We start from the raw sequence: 21,007 nt of genomic DNA on the forward strand, positions 1-21,007 counted from the left end.
GGGCTCATGCTGTCTAACAGATGGTGATAATCTCTGTGTGTAACTGACCCAGGAGGGTCGGGTCCGAGGACGAGGACCGGTGCTGGCTCTGCTCTGGAGTCTCTGGCTGTGTCGTGGTTCAGTGGAGCTGCTGGGACGGTTTATAGTGGAGGGTCGAAGGCGACTGCTGGTAGACAAAGTTTCGTCTACTTCAGCCAGGAGGTCTGCTAGTTCGCCATCGCTGATCTCCCCCTCCACCATGGAGCAGTCTGTGCAGGGAAAGTTTCACAAAATGTACTACAAAATTTCTCATAGTAATGTGTTAAAAATCTATGACTTTATTTTCAGGGGAAAAAAGCTTTTTAATGGTTACTTTAGCTACTTTTGGTATAGCCTTCCCTCTGTTATGTTGTTTATTCTACAGAGAGAAGACAGTCTGTCGTCCTTTTAAGAAGAAAAAAAAGAGCAGTTTAAACACGTTCAAATATTTTATCCATAGTAAGATTAATCTGTTCAGGGAAGAAGCTGCTGGTGTCAGTTCATGCCAGTGTGGCGTGACAATTAACTTTGTCAAACTGTATGATCATAAACCACTGACACATACATCAGGTATTATTATTTCTTTGGAAAATGGATGGCAATGATTAAATAATAATAATAATAATAATAATAATAATACATTTCCCCAGTTGCTCGATCACTTGGCCGATCTGTAGAGCGAGCTCGTATGTTGGTGAGAGACAAAGGCACTGGAAGAACCAAACAGTTTTCAAATGTTGAGTGGCATTTCAGCTTCTACTACTCAATGTGGACACTGGCTGGACTTTGCAGATTACATGAGATGCTTACCTGAGTCTATTTATTGTCTGGGTTAACATGGCTGAGCATGGCTAGAGAAAAAGCAGCAGTTTTACCTGTGCCAGACTGTGACTGGGCAATCAGATTCTGAGGTCTGGGAGAAGAAAAATATAATGAAGTGATGTAAGAAACGCAAGTACAATTGTTAGAGTCCAGAGCTGGAGCAATCAGCAGAACATACAGATCGATCATCTCAATCGAAAACTTATTTTAAAAGCATTATGCTCGGTTTGATGACCTTATCTTGTTCTATGTGATGTTTTTCAGTTTTAGGATCAAATCAAACTTTATTTATAGAGCACATTTTTCACGACCAATGGTTGACCAAAGTGCTGTACAGTTCAGTAAAACAAATACAATATACAATACAATGAGAATAATACAAATAAATAAAAATATACACAAAATACAGTAGACGGGTGTCATGCTCAGCCTGAATTAAAAGCCATGGAGAACAGGTGGGTCTTCAATAGGGACTTAAAAACCTCTAGGGTCTGGGCTGATCTAATATGCCAAGGCAAGCTATTCCAGAGCCTCGGGGCAGCTGCCGCAAAGGCTCGGTCCCCTCTGGTTTTAAGTCTGGTCCTGGGGACTTTCAGGAGCAGTTTATCTGCCGACCTCAGTGCTCTGGCTGGATTGTGACTGTGTAAATGTTCAGATAAGTATATTGGAGCCAGTCCATTTAAAGCTTTAAAAACAAATAGCAAACGTTTAAAATCAATCCTGAAGCGGACAGGGAGCCAGTGTAGTGAGGCCAAGACTGGTGTAATGTGGTCGCGCTTTCTTTTTCCAGTCAGAAGACGAGCGGCAGCATTTTGCACGAGCTGCAGGCGACGGAGCAACGACTGGTCGACACCAACATACAGAGAATTACAGTAATCTAGCCGTGAAGAAATAAAGGCATGGATCACTCTCTCTAGGTCTTTGGGAGGAAGATAGGCCTTAATCTTGGCTAAGAGTCGAAGCTGGAAGAAACTTGTTTTGACAACAGAGCTGACCTGCCTGTCAAATTTAAAAGCACTATCTAGTGTTACTCCAAGGTTCTTGACATGAGTGCGGGAGTTTGGAGTAAGTGGGTCCAGAAAACCAGCAGAAAAATCCTGAATATTTTGCCCAAACATAATAATCTCAGTTTTTGTTTTCATTAAGGTATGTCCATCCAAGTTTTTATATCAGATAAGCAATCAAGCAATGGCTGCAATGTATCCTTACTCTTGGATTTTAAAGGGATATAGATTTGTACATCGTCAGCAAAACAGTTGAAAGAAATGTTGTGTTTCGCTAAGATGGATCCCAGGGGCAACAAATACAGTAAAAACAGGATAGGGCCCAAAATAGAGCCTTGAGGGACTCCACAGGTGAGAGGGGCAGCGGTAGAGGAAAACCCCCCCAGGTGAACTGCGAAACTCCTATCAGAAAGATAAGACTCGAACCATTTGAGGGCAGTACCTGTGATGCCTACGCACTGTTCTAAACGTAACAGAAGGGTCCTGTGGTCCACAGTGTCGAAGGCAGCTGACAGGTCTAGGAGCACAAGGACAGCAGAGTTACCTGCATCAACAGTTAAAATAAGATCATTAAAAACTCTTAAAAGGGCCGTTTCCGTACTGTGGCGTGGTTTAAAGCCAGACTGGAATTTTTCATTGATGCCATGGAGAGTTAAAAATGATTGCAGCTGAACATAGACTACCTTCTCCAGAACCTTTGACAGAAACGGTAGCTAAGAGATCGGTCTAAAATTAGAAAGAACAGAAGGGTCTAGATTTTTCTTTTTGATTAGAGGCTGTACTACAGCTTGTTTGAAGGCAGCTGGGACACAGCCTGAACTGAGACAAGTGTTTATAAGAACAAGAACACTTGAGCCAACAGTATCAAAAACTTCTTTGAGAAAGCGAGAGGGAATGCTATCAGAGGGGCAGTTCGTAGGCCGCAGACCCTTCACTATATCTGAAAGTGATGACAAGGATACTTTACAGACTAAACAATTAACCAGTACAATAATTGGTATTAATTGATAACAAAAGTAATCATTAGTTATAGCCCTAGTCCATTGACTCATGCCAAATTAGCCTTTTCACATTCTCATTATAGATCTAGATTATTCACTTAGACTAACAAAACCAGGGTTATAATGAATGTATATAAAGTGCTATGTGTAGCCCGGTGGAAATTTAGGAAGAGTAAAACGAAATATGTTCAAATAAATGGGTTAATTGCATAAGAAAAGTTATGTTCATGGTTAAGAGATGTCATTTAAGGTTGAAAAAATAAAGTTAATGTCATTCAGTGTAAGGAGTGAATGCTGTATGATGTTTTTGGTATGTGGAGCTATGCCTTTAATATGTTGGTTATTTGTTGTTTGTAAATGTCGGTAACTGTGGTTCGACTTTGCCTGAAAGTACAGGAAGAAATAGACACACAAATGTTTTGAATGTATTTTATTTTGAAAGGTGTGAGAGTGAGCCGATGATCCGGTGGTAGAAAAAAAACACGAGGGAGACGACGCAGAAAAACGCGGTGAAAAGAGGAATAGACCGTCGAGTGAATGTCCGTCACCAGGGTCGTGGAGGTGTTCGACCAGAACTCCTCGAGAGACTTTGGGGGTGAGGTTGCTGTCTGTTTGAGCGGATTGCTCAACTTAAAGGCGGGTGCACACCGCACCGACTGCCCGACTCGCGTCGGTAAATGAAGTCGGGCTACTTAATATGGCCGACTCGAATGGCGGATTACACATTTGAATCGGCTGAAATAAACGCCGACGTGGGCCGATTCGAGCGACCACACCAAGGAGACTCATGTCACGGACGCCGACTCTCTCAAAGACGCCGATTTTCGGTCCGGTGTGGACCCGCCTTAAGAGAAGCGAAAGCTAGCGGCTGGACAAGTGGCTAGCAGTTTCCACGGACTTTGCTAATAGGCTAGCGGCTAGCGGCTAGCGACCCCTACGGCAGAGCCTGTGGCACAGCGTGTGTGTGTTGCGGACAACGGAGCCGAGTCACGGCGAGAGCGACAGCGACGCGGATGACGACGACGTCGAGCCACGGTGGGTTCGGCGGCGGCGCGTGTCTTCTTTTCCTCTGGGTGGATCATCTCTTCCCGCTTCGGCCGTTCTTCAGCGCAGGCGTGTGAGGCTTCAACGCCTGTGGATTACGGTACCCCTTCTTTCCTTTTGCCCTCGTGGCGAAGCCGCCATTTTGTTTGAGGATAAAACGTACCCGAGCTGCATTCAGGCCTGCCCTGGTTGAACGGCATATTGGAACAATTGAGTGTTCATTTCTTTGCCGGCTATTTTATTTTCCTGGGGCCCATTAAAGTGTCATGGTGACATGTATTCTTGTTTGGCAATGTCTTTGAAAAGTGTGTGTGTACCTGCTGAATCATTTGTGAGGAAATGGTTCCTTTTTTATTTATACTGAACAGTTGTGGTCACTTGAGTTACTATTTCAAGTTCATTGAGGTCAAAAAGAATAAGCTACGTTAAAAGGTGATTAAAAAGTAATATTATTATAAAAGTATTTAAGTTAATCCGAGAGTAAAATTGATGGTTAAAAACTTGATTTAAAGGGGAAGTCAAGACCACATTTAAAATTCTCTGTTCGCACCTACTGTTGTCGTATATGTTGAAGTTTATTACCGAAACCCTATCTTGTTGTTTAAGAGTAAAGAAAGAGCTCAGGTTAGCCACCTCTCACTATAGTTTCATACACTAGAAAGGCGCTACATATGAATTAGTTTTAGTCTTGGATGTGATAAAAAATACTGCACTAAAGTGCTTAAAAAAGTGCTTTAAAAAAATGTGCTGAAATGATTAGTCAATTTATCAATAAGATGATTGCCAGAACATTGAGGATGTTTTTAATTAACTGAAAATTAATGAATAATTTACAATGTTTTCAAAGAGAGAAGAACAGCAAATCCTCATCTTTGAGAACCTTGAACAAAATTTTATTTTTCATTGATGAACAACTTGAACAATTACATGACAATCAAAGTAGTTAATTAACTTCTCAGGTTCTTTTAATGACAGAGAAGGGCAACAAATCCTCATATTTGACTGTCAAACTCACAGTCTCAGCTCCTCAAAAGTCTTTGAGGGAGATGAGGGGTCCCGCTGGACGACCTCAACCTCATTGGTATTCCACTGAAGAGTGCGCCGGATCAGCTTATTTAATAGGGACTCTTCAGCCAGGTTCCCACTGTCCCTCCTGTCCGGCAATATGTTGCCTACACAGGTGGATATAACACAAAAAAACACAGCTAGGCGGTGGAAATAGGTAGTTCAGATGCTAATTATAACTAAAAATATATATAATAAATATATTTATTAAGTTACCAGGTACTCTGCTTATCTCACCAAGCTGTCGATCCACTCGGAAGTCAAACTGTTTCGACAAAACACATTATTATAGGTTTTTTTTAATGATGCAACAAACTCCGCGGAAAAGACGTTAGTTAGCTTAAATAAGCTAGCTTGCTAATGAGCGAGTAGCCTGTTTGATGATACATTCGGAGCCGTTTGTCAACTTTGTATACATACCGTTACCGGTCTGGTCTGCCTTGTGGTTCCTTGAACACCGACGGCAACTTCAGACAAGTCTTCAGACATTTTCGACATATTGTTTCTTTGGGACGAAAAAGTGGATCAGACTGAATGATGAGTCTGTGTGGAATCCCTAACTGCCGCTGCTAGCCCTCAGACCTTGACCAACTGAAAGCATCTCCGCGGCGCGCGACCACACCGTTGCTGCCTTTTTTAAATCTCATTGAGACTCATTGTTCCACGTAGGCAGCAGCAAAACACAAAGTTACAGACAACTGAACATACAGGAGACACAACACAGAATACAAACATTAATTCAATTCTTTATTTTTGGATAGAGACAGTGCACATTAATGAACATCGATTACATATCTCTGTAAATATGCCGGATTATAGCAAAAATGCTAATTTGCATCCGTAGTCCCTACTTCATAATGTATATAAAGTGCTATGAATTAGTTTTAGTCTTGGATGTGATAAAAAAATACTGCACTAAAGTGCTTAAAAAAGTGCTTTAAAAAAATGTGCTGAAATGATTAGTCAATTTATCAATAAGATGATTGCCAAGACATTGAGGATGTTTTTAATTAACTGAAAATTAATTAATAATTTACAATGTTTTCAAAGAGAGAAGAACAGCAAATCCTCATCTTTGAGAACCTTGAACAAGAAAATTGTATTTTTCCATTGATGAACAACTTGAACAATTACATGACAATCAAAGTAGTTAATTAACTTCTCAGGTTCTTTTAATGACGGAGAAGGGCAACAAATCCTCATATTTGACTGTCAAACTCACAGTCTCAGGTCCTCAAAAGTCTTTGAGGGAGATGAGGGGTCCCGCTGGACGACCTCAACCTCGTTGGTGGTCCACTGAAGAGTGCGCCGGATCAGTTTATTTAATAGTGACTCTTCAGCCAGGTTCCCACTGTCCCTCCTGTCTGGCAATATGTTGTCTACACAGGTGGATATAACACAAAAAAACACAGCTAGGCGGTGGAAATAGGTAGTTCAGATGCTAATTATAACTAAAAATATATATAATAAATATATTTATTAAGTTACCAGGTACGTCTCCGCCTATCTCACGGGGACCAAAAAGTCTTCATGGAGATGAGGGGTCCCGCTGGATGACCTCAACCTCGTTTATGTTCCACTGACGAGTGCGCCGGATCAGTTTGTTTAAGAGGGACTCTTCAGCCAGGTCCGGACCAAGCTGTCGATCCATTCTCGTTCGGAAGTCATACTGTTTCGACAAAACACATTATTATAGGTTTTTTTTTTTAATGATGCAACAAACAATAATGGAGGAGTATCCTAAACAAAAAATACACCGATCAAGAGAGAGGTGGGAGTCTGACCTGGGCATTACAATACATGAGGACCTGTGGTCTGACCTCTGTCAGAACAGCTTATTTGCCAGTATAAATGCCAGATTCAAACTGGTCAACTACAATTTCCTTCACCAACTCTACCTCACCCCTCAAAAATTACACCGGTATAATCCCTCAATTTCAAATATCTGTTTCAGATGTGGTATTGCTGAGGGTACCATGATACATTGCACATGGCAATGCACTAAAGTAACTACATTTTGGTATGATATATGTGACACGCTAACTAAAATCACGGCTACACCAATTCCACTAGATCCAGGACTTTTAGGTAATGCAACAAACTTGAAATTAAGTCAGAGCTCCAGGAAACTCATTGACATAGCTTTTACTGTTTCTAGAAAATGTATTGCATTAACCTGGAAATCAGATTCCTCCCTCTCTATATCGAAATGGATATCAGAAATGATGACCTGTTTACCCTTAGAGAAGATCACATATGTCATGAGAAATAGATACGACACCTTTTTAAAGATCTGGCAACCTTTTATTGATTATATAGAAACAACAGCTGTGGACTCTCTGTAACCCTTAAACTGGTTCAATTGTAAATTAACATTAAGGTCCAGGTACAATGTTTAAGATGTCTTAGTGACATATGTGTCACAATGTAATGACTGTTACTTTAATCGTTTTTGTTTGATTGTTTGTTTTGTTTTCTTTCTATTATTATTATTTTATTTATTTTTCATGTATTCATTTTATTTCCTAACCATTTTATTTTATTATTATTTATCTACCTGTTTGTTTGTCCTTATTACTTATACTACTTTGCCATGGGAATAGGTTGTATTATGTTTGCATATTTGAAAAACTTAAAAATAAAGTATTCCAAAAAAAAAAATGATGCAACAAACTCAGCTGAAAAGTATGAAGGTATTATTGGTGCAAAAGGTTTGAGCTGGTGGTGGATCTGAGGAGAACCACGACAACAGCGACCCCAGTTTCCATCCTGGGACATAACGTGGACATTGTGGATCATTACAAATATCTGGGTGTGTACATCGACAATAAACTGGACTGGACTAAGAACACTGAAGTCCTCTACAAGAAGGGACAGAGCCGCCTCTATTTTCTGAGGAGGCTCCGCTCCTTCAACGATGCTGAGGATGTTTTATGAGTCTGTGGTGGCCAGTGCTATTCTGTTTGCTGTACTGTGCTGGGGCAGCAGACTGAAAGTTGCAGATGCCAACAGACTCAATAAACTGATCAGAAAGGCCAGTGACATTGTGGGGGTGGAGCTGGACACTTTGGCTGCAGTGTCAGACAGGAGGATGCTGTCGAAGGTGCGGGCGATACTGCAGCATGGCTCTCACCCTCTCCACAACGCTCTGGCTGAACAGAGGAGCACCTTCAGCCAGAGACTAATTGCTCCTAAATGCACCACTGAGCGCCACAGGAAGTCATTCTTACCTGTGGCCATTAAACTGTACAACTCCTCTCTCTGATTATGGGACTCATTTGGCAATTTAAAAAACAAAAACAAGACAAACAATATAAATATTCATTCTCATTTCATCTATAATGCTATAACAATTTCATTGTACATTGTATATATTTCAGATTGTATTTCAGATATATTGTATACTTGACTTGTTTATTATTTATTTGTATTTTACTGGCTACTTTAGATCTTATTTTATTGTATTTTATTTTGAATCTTACTTAGTATTTGTTTCTATTTACTTTTTCATCTTTATCGCTTGTTTCCATCTCTACTTTGCACGGAGCATTGGAACGAAAACAATTTCCCCCCCGGGGATCAATAAAGTATTCTGAATCTGTAGTTGTGACAGTGATTGTGTATGTGTATCAGTACATTTGAAGTCACAGACTCTATGAGTTGTGTTTTTTTTTCTCTCCACAAATACAACACAACACTTACAAATTCTTAATTACAGGTGCACAAATCCTATTTTACAAGTCACAGATTAAAAAACTGACACGCTCACATTTTTGCTCCTATTGTTATAGTATATTTGGTGCAAAACATATTTGTGTACCTGTATCAGACAATGTGATGTTGTGGACAAAATTTGAATGTGTGCAAATCTGAATGTGAACTTGTGCAATAAATGTTCAATGTATGTAAAATAATTTCCCACGGAAATATTTGTGTTCTTTTAAAACACAAACACAAATCGAGAAGTACAACTGCGCAAATCTTCCCCACGAGTCACAGATTCTGTTTCCTTAACCTACAAATCACAAATCCCACCTCCACTGAGATATGTGGAGCAATATATATATATATATACACACACACACACACACACACACACACACACACACACACACACACACACACACACACACACACACACACACACACACACACACACACACACACACACACACACACACACACACACACACACACACACACACACACACACACACACACACACACACACACACACACACACACACACACACACACACACACACACACACACAGGTGCTGGTCAACGAATTAGAATAATTTGAAATAGTGCAATCATTAAATTCTTTGAATGCATTTTTTGTGCAGAAAGCAAATCAGGTGTTCACCGCACCTGTCCTACTCGTTAGACTAATCACAGAACTCGTTACCTGTAAAAAATTTGCTCAGCTGAGCTTTCCAAAAGGCCCATTTAGGCCATTTAACTGTGACACTGTTGTTTTATTGAATTAGAATAATGGAGAAACCGTTTCATTGAATTAGAATAATTTTTATAATAATTAGAATCATCACTCAGTATTTTGTGGCTGCCCCCTTGGCTTGTATGACTGCCTGAAGTCTCCGCGGCATCGATTTGACCAGCTTGTCGCAAGTTTCCGCACTCACAGCTTCCCAGGCAGTGGCGATGTTCTGCTTCAGTTGGTCCAGCGTAGTAGGCTTTCTGTTGCGAATTTTCCGCTTGACGATGGCCCAAAGGTTTTCAATGACATTGAGGTCAGGCGAGTTGGCCGGCCATGCCAAAACTTCAAGCTGTTTTTTAGTGAACCAATCTTTGGTCGACTTTGCCGCATGAGCCGGTGCAAGATCCTGTTGAAATATGAAGTCTTCTTCGCCGAACTGTTCCTCAACAGTCGGAATCAGGAACGTTTCCAGAACATCTTGATATACGGCAGCATTGACAGTCGTCTTGAGGAAGCAGAGTCTCCCTACACCTCGAGCGGACATGCATCCCCAGACCATAACGCTCTGGGGAAACTTGACGGATCTTTTCATGCACTCGTGGTTGTAGGTTTCGCCACCACGACGCCAGACACGAGGACCTTGGTCACCGAAGGAGATGCAGAAGCGTGATTCGTCACTGAAGACCACTTTCTGCCAGTCTTCAGCAGTCCACTCGACGTGTTCTTTGGCCCACTTCAGCCGTTTCTCCATTTGTTTCTTGTTCAGCATCGGTTTTACTGCTGGAACGCGAGATTTGAAGCCGAGTTCGCGCAGACGACGGTAAGTGGTTGATCTGGAGACGTCAGCGCCGGTCTGCTTGTTCCACAAGTCGGTGAGCTCGGAAGTGGACTTGAACCGGTTGCTGACTGCGATCTTTCTCAGCTGCTTGTTGTCGCGAGCAGAAGTTTTTCGGACGCCGGAACAGTTGGTGCGCTTGCTGCAGTTTTTCTTGAGAGCTTTGCAGACGGAAGACTGGCTGATGCCGAGCTGCTCAGCAATTTTAGTTTGGGTCAAGCCTTGTTGGCGAAGGGCTTGAATTTGAGCCACTATTCCGGTTGAGAGGTCGCGCTGCTTACCCATGATTGATTTTACAACTTAGAAATTCTACTCAACCCTGACTTTATACTGCACAGTGAACACTCTTCACAGAAAACAAAAATTCGAGCATTTATTCTAATTCAATGAAACGGTTTCTCCATTATTCTAATTCAATAAAACAACAGTGTCACAGTTAAATGGCCTAAATGGGCCTTTTGGAACGCTCAGCTGAGCAAATTTTTTACAGGTAACGAGTTCTGTGATTAGTCTAACGAGTAGGACAGGTGCGGTGAACACCTGATTTGCTTTCTGCACAAAAAATGCATTCAAAGAATTTAATGATTGCACTATTTCAAATTATTCTAATTCGTTGACCAGCACCTGTATATATCACACACGCAAGGCAACATGTGGAAGGCATTCTTTTTCCCAGTATATTTGTATTATCATTCTATGTTTGTATTAACCAGACCTCACATATAATAGGCCTACTCACAACACAATGCACAGAACTTTAGATCAAGCCATGAGATCAATGCGACCAAAATAAAAAGTATCATTTCACCACAAGGTGGCCGCCGAGTGCGGACCTGAACACACGTCATTGAACTTTTAACCAATGAGAACCATTCGGCTGTAGCGGAGGTGTGGACAAGCTGGTTGCAGCCACCGTGGACCGCGCTGCCGAGCGCTGCAAGAAGCGCCTCTTAAAAACTTGTTCCCGCAATGTTTTGGGTCACGTGATATGGTCGCGACCCTGTGACGTCTTTGCAGTCGGCTGCTAAGTCGGACACAATTCTAGCCATCATGCATCGCTTTCAACCCACAATACATCACGTTAGGTAGCGCGCTGCAGGCGGCTACATCAGGTCGAAGCAGAGAGATTTGTCATTGAGAGGCAGAATTTTGCTGACCAAAGCTGAGGGATTATCCCGTCTTACATATGTTGCTTTATCTCTTGATGTTAATAAAAAGATCTCAAAAAACATTGACAAGATGCTATTTAACTTTGTATGGCGAAACAAAAACCATTACATAAAAAAATCAGTAATAATGAATTCTTATGATAAGGGCGGTCTTAACTTCTTAGATTTTCACACTTTGAATAATACATTTAAAATTAATTGGCTAAAACAATTCCTCAAGAACCCCTCTTCAATTTGGAATTTCATACCAAACTTTATTTTCTCTAAATTAGGAGGCTTAAATTTCCTTTTATTTTGTAATTACAATATTGTAAAAATCCCCTTAAAACTATCCAACTTCCACAAACAGATGCTTCTCTCCTGGTCATTAATCTATAAACATAATTTTTCCCCACATAGATACTACATATGGAATAATAGAGACATTATATATAGAAACAAATCTTTATTTTACCCCCATTGGTTTATGCACAACATACTTTTGGTTCATCAGTTGTTTAACTCAAACGGATCATTATTTTCATATCAAGAATGTATCCTAAAATACAGAATCCCTGTTCCTATTAGTGAATTTAATATTGTCATAAATGTGATCCCTTCTGGAGCAATTATGTTATTTAGAAGTACATTAGTACAAAACCCAACACTTTTACCCTTTGATCCAACCGAACTAGATATAGGCCAAATTTGTTTCTCCTCGACACGCAATAGTAACCGTAATATACGCTCTTTATTTCAGAAAGAAGTCGTATCAACTCCATATGTAATAGCTTATTGGAATAACTTTGTTAATAACCTTAATTGGAAAAAAATCTGGAATTTACCTGCTAGATATATAGTTAATAATAAGGTAAAAGAAGTATCTTTTAAAATAATTCACATCAAAAGTTTTTTTACAACGATTTAAAAAAGATATAGATTTAAACTGCTCTTTCTGTGTAGGACACCCTGAAGATATTTTTCATTTATTTTGGTCTTGCCCTCTCTCAACTAAATTATGGGAAGATATTTGTAACCTGATTTGTTTTTCGATTGAACCTCTTTTTCCCCTGTGCTTTGAACATGTATTGTTTGGCTTCACTGACAATCCATCTTCTAAAGAAAAACAATACTATATCATCAATCTTATTATACAATTAGCCAAATGGCACATTCATAAATGTCGTTACACTAATCAAAAACCACTTTTTCTTATTTTTGAAAATGAAGCCAAACAATACATCAAGTCTATTAAAAAATCCATCAACATGAAAGCTATAAAGACTTTGAATTTATGTACACTTTATAATGTTTTTGTATGAAAGCTTGTCTCTGCATTGTCTGTATTGAAACCCCCTGGCGATGTTCTGTTGGTGTATTGAATTGTATTGCACCATAATGACTTATTAAAGTTTCTAAAAAATAAAAAAAAATAAAAAATACATCAGGTCGAATTCGCCTAGTGCAACCATTTGACGTCACTACCCAGAGTGCATTGCGACGTAAACAACAATGGCGACCTACGAGTTAAACTATTTTTTACAAATTTTATAAAAACGAAGACAGCAAGAAGGTTTTTTATATCACATTATTATCACTAACACTAACATTTATCTTTTAAGAACTACAAGTCTTCATAGCCGGGCTTCCTTTTAAGCAAAATTGTAGATAAATAAATAAAGCCTTACCGTGTCGTCATTCCCTCACAGGTCCCCCACTCGCGTCCGTTACGGTCCTAGCTGTGCTGGGTCAACTAAGGAAACAACAACGTTACTGTTAGTATACGTTGATACGGCAAACAGTGTAGGCTAATGTTAACGTAAGATACACAAAGAAATGCGCGAAGTGGAAACGCATGCTAAGTTAGGGGCTAACTTCAGCAGCTAGCTAGCTAGAAAGTTTGGCCTCGCAAAAATCAGTCTTCGACCAAAAATAAAAATGTGCCGTTATTATACTGATAGAAGACTAATATAACGTTACTTTGAGGAGTAAAATGGCACTTTTACCTGGCTCACGAGGCAAGGTCCCGACAACTTGCTAACAGCTAGGGCCCGATAACTTGCTAGCAGCTAGCTGCTGAAGTTTGCCCATCAGTCTGACAAAATATACAAATGTAGCGTTATCATACGTCCTATTATCGTCTTAAATTCCTGCACAGCCTAATATAACATTAGTTTGAGAAGTAAAATCACACTTTTACCTGGCTCAAGAGTCACGGTGAAGTCCAAGTGAAGACTGCTGAGTGGAGCGCGGCGACAAAGCTGTTAACTACTGCAGTCAAGCCAGCCTCCACTCGGAAAACCCCGGTCAAGCTAGCCCCCAGTCATTCTGTGGTGCCTGTTTATACTACATATTACGGTAATGCAGTCCAAGAACAGAATTCAGAATAAAAGCACAGACCTATGAACGCAATTTGCAATTTCAGTCTGTTCATTAAATGTTTAAGCGATTGAACTATTATTTCATTGATTTATTGATTGATTGATTTATTGATTGATTGATTGATTTTGCATTTAAGGAATTCATTTATTGATTACCGGTATTTACGTAAATCATTTTACCAGCCTCATTCTGATCACATTTAAGCCTTAGCAGTTGGAGGCAATGGCAATTAATCTGTGTGAATAATTAGTCCAACATAAAAATAAATACAATATCAGGAGCTTCTGATGAGGAATTTCAAAATAAAAGCCAATTTAATGGTCAAATATTTTCAGTATATCCATTTGAATTCAGCTTGACATTACAAAGAAACTACCGGTTTCCACAGATTGATTTCACTTCAGACTGATAGTGGTCGACCTCACAGACTCACTCATATAATATCAGGAAGTTCTGATGTGGTTTTTCAAAATAGAAGTCCTCTGAAATGTCAGATATTGTCAATATTTTCCTCAAATTCAGATTTACATTAAAAGGAAACTTCCTGTTTCCACAGACTGATTTCACTTCAGACTGATAGTGGTCGACCTCAGAGACTCACCCATGTAATATCAGGAAGTTCTGATGTGTTTTTTTCACAATTAAAGCCCTCAGAAATGTCAGATATTGTCAATATTTAGATATGAATTCGGATCGATATTAAAAGAAAACTTCCTGTTTCCACAGACTGATTTCACTTCAGACCGATAGTAGTCGACCTCAGAGACTCACTCATGTAATATCAGGAAGTTCTGATGTGGTTTTTCAAAATTAAAGCCCCCTGAAATGTCAAATATTTTCAATATTTCTCTTTGAATTCAGATTGATCTTGGGAGGAAACTTCCTGTTTCCACAGACTGATTACACTTCAGACTGATAGTGGTCGACCTCAGAGACTCACCCATGTAATATCAGGAAGTTCTGATGTGTTTTTTTCACAATTAAAGCCCTCAGAAATGTCAGATATTGTCAATATTTAGATATGAATTCGGATCGATATTAAAAGAAAACTTCCTGTTTCCACAGACTGATTTCACTTCAGACCGATAGTAGTCGACCTCAGAGACTCACTCATGTAATATCAGGAAGTTCTGATGTGTTTTTTCAAAATTAGAGCCCTCAGAAATGTCAGATATTTTCAATTTGAGATATGAATTCAGATCGATATTTAAAGGAAAATTCCTGTTTCCACAGACTGATTTCACTTCAGACTGATAGTGGTCCACCTCAGAGACTCACCCATGTCATATCAGGCACTTCTGATGTGGTTTTTCACAATTAAAGCCCTCAGAAATGTCAGATATTGTCAATATTTAGATATGAATTCAGATCGATATTTAAAGGAAACTTCCTGTTTCCACGGACTGATTTCAATTTAGACTGATAGTGGTCGACCTCAGAGACTCACCCATGTCATATCAGGCACTTCTGATGTGGTTTTTCAAAATTAAAGCCCTCAGAAATGTCAGATATTGTCAATATTTAGATATGAATTCAGATGGATATTAAAAGGAAACTTCCTCTTTCCACAGACTGATTTCAATTCAGACTGATAGTGGTCGACCTCAGAGACTCACTCATGTAATATCAGGCACTTCTGATTTGGTTTTACAAAATAAGAGCCCTCAGAAATGTCAGATATTGTCAGTATTTAGATATGAATTCAGATGGATATTAAAAGGAAACTTCCTCTTTCCACAGACTGATTTCAATTCAGACTGATAGTGGTCCACCTCAGGGACTCACCTATGTAATATCAGGAAGTTCTGATGTGGTTTCACAAAATAAGAGCCCTCAGAAATGTCAGATATTGTCAGTATTTAGATATGAATTCAGATGGATATTAAAAGGAAGCTTCCTCTTTCCACAGACTGATTTCAATTCAGACTGATAGTGGTCAACCTCAGAGACTCACTCATGTAATATCAGAAAGTTCTGATGTGTTTTTTCAAAATTAGAGCCCTCAGAAATTTCAGATATTTTCAATTTTGAGATATGAATTCAGATGGATATTAAAATGAAATTTCCTGTTTCCACAGACTGATTTCACTTCAGACCGGTAGTGGTCGACCTCAGAGACTCACCCATGTAATATCAGGAAGTTCTGATGTGTTTTTTTAAAAATTAAAGCCCCCCGATATGTCAAATATTTTCAATATTTCTCCTTGAATTCAGATTGATCTTGGGAGGAAACTTCCTGTTTCCACAGACTGATTTCAATTCAGACTGATAGTGGTCGACCTCAGAGACTCACCCATGTAATATCAGGCACTTCTGATTTGGTTTTTCAAAATTAAAGCCCTCAGAAATGTCAGATATTGTCAATATTTAGATATGAATATTGACAATATCTGACATTTCTGAGGGCTTTAATTTTGAAAAACCACATCAGAAGTGCCTGATATTACATGAGTGAGTCTCTGAGGTCGACCACTATCAGTCTGAATTGAAATCAGTCTGTGGAAAGAGGAAGTTTCCTTTTAATATCCATCTGAATTCATATCTAAATACTGACAATATCTGACATTTCTGAGGGCTCTTATTTTGTAAAACCAAATCAGAAGTGCCTGATATTACATGAGTGAGTCTCTGAGGTCGACCACTATCAGTCTGAATTGAAATCAGTCTGTGGAAAGAGGAAGTTTCCTTTTAATATCCATCTGAATTCATATCTAAATACTGACAATATCTGTCATTTCTGAGGGCTTTAATTGTGAAAAACCACATCAGAACTTCCTGATATTACATGGGTGAGTCTCTGAGGCCGACCACTATCAGTCTGAAGTGAAATCAGTCTGTGGAAACAAGAAGTTTCCTTTTAATATCCATCTGAATTCATATCTAAATACTGACAATATCTGTCATTTCTGAGGGCTTTAATTGTGAAAAACCACATCAGAACTTCCTGATATTATATGAGTGAGTCTGTGAGGTCGACCACTATCAGTCTGAAGTGAAATCAATCTGTGGAAACCGGTAGTTTCTTTGTAATGTCAAGCTGAATTCAAATGGATATATTGAAAATATTTGACCATTAAATTGGCTTTTATTTTGAAATTCCTCATCAGAAGCTCCTGATATTGTGTTTATTTTTATGTTGGACTAATTATTCACGCAGATTAATTGCCATGGCCTCCAACTGCTAAGGCTTAAATGTGATCAGAATGAGGCTGGTAAAATGATTTACGTGAATAATCAATAAATGAATTCCTTAAATGCAAAATCAATCAATCAATAAATCAATCAATCAATCAATCAATGAAATAATAGTTCAATCGCTTAAACAATTAATGAACAGACTGAAATTGCAAATTGCGTTCATAGGTCTGTGCTTTTATTCTGAATTCTGTTCTTGGACTGCATTACCGTAATATGTAGTATAAACAGGCACCACAGAATGACTGGGGGCTAGCTTGACCGGGGTTTTCCGAGTGGAGGCTGGCTTGACTGCAGTTGTTAACTCAGGTGTAGTGTTGAATCAGGCTCCTCAACACCCAATAAATGAACACCGAAATATTACACCGCCAAAGAGGTAACCTCAACACAAGCTGTAGTTAAATGCAGAGAATAAACTCCCAAAATCTGTACCGGATATCGACCGGTACACTGGGGTTTGTTGTCGCCGTCTCGCCGTTGGCTGGCATGTGGCAATCTATGCCTGCCGTTTGAAAACAACATTAACGGTAGGGGCGGCGCCTCGCTGTGAGCATGAACACTAAACCAACGACTTTGAATGAGGCTAACATCATGGATGGACTTACTGAACTCCTGTTCGATCTTGCCCTTGAGGAACTCCAGTTTCACCGCCTCCCCGTGTACCAGCAGCATGTTTCGAGGCTCTGCCATGCGAATGAGCTGCATGATGCCCTTGGCATCGGCGTGAGCACTGAAGGACATGTACTCCACCTGTACCTTCACGTCCAACTGGAAGCATCACAGGAATTTTATTCATATGGATCACAATAAAAAACATTTTAATGAAAAAAAAACTAAAAACATTTATGATCGATTTAAAATCGTAGAAAATTAGAATCGTGATTTTTACATTAATCATTTTTTTTTGCCCAACCCTACTCACTGTAAAATTGGTTGCTGATAGTTAGATGAGAAGATCATTATCAGTCTAATATCTGTTTTATTAAATATGGTGGTTGCTTATCTGCGGCTAAATAAGCAGAGTGCTAAATGTCAACCAGCTGGACACAGTGGAGGTAACATGAAGTAATGAAACCGTGGTGTAGTTCATTTGTAGCAGAATGTTAACCTTTTCTATTCTGGTGATTTTATTCACGCTTCTTAAAAACACAAAAGTGGGTGTTCATTTGTGAAGATTATCATGCTGAACAAAACTTGCAAGTATCATAGCACTTTGTTCACCACGGAGCTGAAAGCAATAATTCTAACCATAAATACAGTGTGATCTAAGGACAGACATAAAAGGGGAAATGAGAAAAATCTCACCGTTGACCTCCCTTCCATCTCCAGTTTCCTCTGCCATTTAGGATCTTGTGACCGATTGTTCCTTGTACACAATACCCAGGCATGATTACCTAAAAAGGCAGAAGTAGTTGTTCATCAAGTATTGTTATTTTTAAAAAAAACACACATCTTCAAATTTTCTCACAAGCCTCACCATGTTTTTCTCATTGCCAGCCCATTTCTTGAAGATCTGCAAAGACTGGCCGGCATGCAGCATACCTGGTGTGGCGAACACCACCTGAAAGTGAACATATTCCTGCAGTTCACTGGCATTTCAATTTTCATCCTGAAATGCACTTTGGAGGAAAAAGAAAAATGTACCCTAGGTCCAGGATTATCAGCGTAGGAGCGATCAAAGGCCTTGATGTGCTTAAATTCAAACATGTTTCTCTGTACAAAGGTTTTTCCAATCTTCTGGTTGGTCCATGTTATGAAAAGCTTGTAATAATGATTCGCTTTCTCCGTCAGCCCAGTGGAGAAGTAGATCGGGGCCTTTAGGTTCATTCTCTCCCTGTTTGAGGAGAGGGGTAATTAGAGTGTCTGCCCAATGAGCCGCCACTTAATATGAAAAACTTCATGCACCATTATTCTACCAGGCTTAATGACATAAATACACATATTTAAACGAGCTGCTATTTTGAGATATCAATCAGCTTGGGAACATAGATTATCTCCACACATCACGTTCACTATCATCTTTTCTCTGACAGAGATTTATTTACAACAACAAACCCATACTGATGTATAAGAAAATACAAGAAAGCAAAAATGAATTTAGCTCATTTTAAAGAAAAAACCTACCAAAATGTTTCCAACAGGATGCAGAGTTCTTGTGCTCTTCCGAGGGCAAAAACTGAAATGAGAACCTGTAAAGATAATGAGAAATCCCAGATCTAAGTAAGATTGGCAGGAATCTGAATTTTGTCACCACGATATAATATAACAAGCAAAGTAAACACCCAAAAATACAGAATTCCACTAACTCTAAAAAAAATAAATACCTTTCCTCCTCTTTCGATGGATTCATGCACTTTCTTCAAAAAGTCCCTCTCTCTGCATCTCTTGGAGTCACGGATGGTGGTGGCATATGTGGACTCTGAGATAAGGATTTCTGGGCGGCACTTGTCGATCCATGCGGCTCTTCAAATAAACAAACAGGAAGATAAAGAGACTGTTGGCATAAACTCCATCATGGTATCATTAAAAACAGTAAAGGGCACTTACCCTAAATGCCTGTCAGGTGTCATGTTATAGTCTCCCTACAAATGAAAACACATTAATGTGAGATCCCGTCTGTCAAATTTCACCCATTCTGATACAATACAGACGTGTTTACACTCACAGTATAGACCACAGACTCTGATCCCACTTTGACGTGCACCATGGCAGCTCCCAGGACATGGCCTGCATAGTACGCCTTGATCTCCAGCTCATCATCCTCCTGCCGGCAGCACAACAGAAACAGCTTGATCTACCATCAGAAGAGAGGAGCAGCTGGTGCAGCAATGATTAATAGATGGATATCGTCAAATATGATAGAGGCACTGCACCTGGACGGTTTGGTGGAGGTTTAAGGGCACCACTTTCTTCATGCAGTCCTTGATCGTCTGTGAGGTGAAGAAGTTGGTTTCACCCTTTTTGTCAACAGTGATCTTCCGGAAGTCCTCCAGCAAAATAGGGCAGATGGCCTTAGTGGGGTGGGTCATGTAGATGGGTCCATCGTAGCCCACCATCTCACTCATGAAGGGCAGAGCGCCACAGTGGTCTAAGTGAAAATGGCTGAGAAAGGAACAGGTAGCCATTGTCAAAAAAAAAACCACTGGATTATTCATATTAATGCAAGACGTTATATATTGTGAGTATTAGGACAACAAACCTGATGATCACACAGTCCAGAAACTCTGTCAGACGCCCATTCTGGGTTATATAAGAAAAGTCTGGGAAACGTCTCTGCAATGACAATACAGATTTGCACTCAATTGGGATTATACTATAATTTACCTTCTTCACAAGGTCCAAAACTCATGAAACGTGTGCTATATTTTAAAAATAGGTTTTGGATTCGAAACAAGACAAAACCCTAAATATATTCAATCGACAATGACACAAGTCATCACATTTAAGAAGCTGCAACTAGAGAAAGTACAGCATGTATAGTTTAGATATGTATTGATGTTGTGACTCTGGGTCATGTGATGTCATCATATCCAGTACTACTTATATATATGTCCATCTCCCATGTTGGATTTCAAAGTATTTTCACACTTGTACTTTTATGCGAGTATCTCGACCAGTGTAAGTTGTTCAGTGACAGAATTAAACTTGAAACGTGACGTATACTGTTTATCTTACAAGGTGAAACGTTGACTCACATCGTCATTGTATCCCATGTGCATACCACAGTCAAGCATTATGTTTTTGCCTCCAATAGACACGAGGACGCAGCTCCGGCCGCCATCCTGTCCAGCACCCTGGAGAGGGAACGGCGAAGTTAAGAGAAAGCTTGAAAGACAAACGCCCAGTAAACGCACCACTGAGTTAGCTTCGCCAGCTAACAACGGCTACTCGCGGTAACGGGTGAAACTTACAAGCGGCTTTCGACCACAATAACAAAAACACACAAGTAGTTGCTATTCAGAGAGAGTCGGGCATTTAGCGAAAAGACAACGGCGAAGTTATAGACGCCTTTATTATTGACGGAACTAGCATATCATAGCAGATGCTAGCTAGC

At 39.7% G+C, this 21,007-nt stretch overlaps 1 protein-coding gene across 1 annotated transcript; it reads right to left on the reverse strand.

The window, feature by feature from the left end:
- Positions 1-5,280: 5,280 nt before the first annotated feature.
- Positions 5,281-20,991, reverse strand: ints11 (integrator complex subunit 11). The gene is given in 16 exon segments (XM_084015289.1): positions 5,281-5,652; positions 6,177-6,333; positions 6,443-6,623; positions 13,065-13,129; positions 17,559-17,721; positions 18,259-18,290; positions 18,293-18,347; positions 18,431-18,514; positions 18,598-18,787; positions 19,078-19,142; positions 19,278-19,416; positions 19,501-19,535; positions 19,619-19,717; positions 19,827-20,055; positions 20,153-20,226; positions 20,649-20,991. Coding segments are annotated over 13 exon segments (1,230 nt in total). The 5' UTR covers positions 20,688-20,991; the 3' UTR covers positions 5,281-5,652; positions 6,177-6,333; positions 6,443-6,623; positions 13,065-13,103.
- Positions 20,992-21,007: the final 16 nt, after the last annotated feature.

This window comes from Eutrigla gurnardus, assembly GCF_963514095.1.
Source record: "Eutrigla gurnardus genome assembly, chromosome: 8".
Lineage (NCBI taxonomy): Eukaryota > Metazoa > Chordata > Actinopteri > Perciformes > Triglidae > Eutrigla > Eutrigla gurnardus.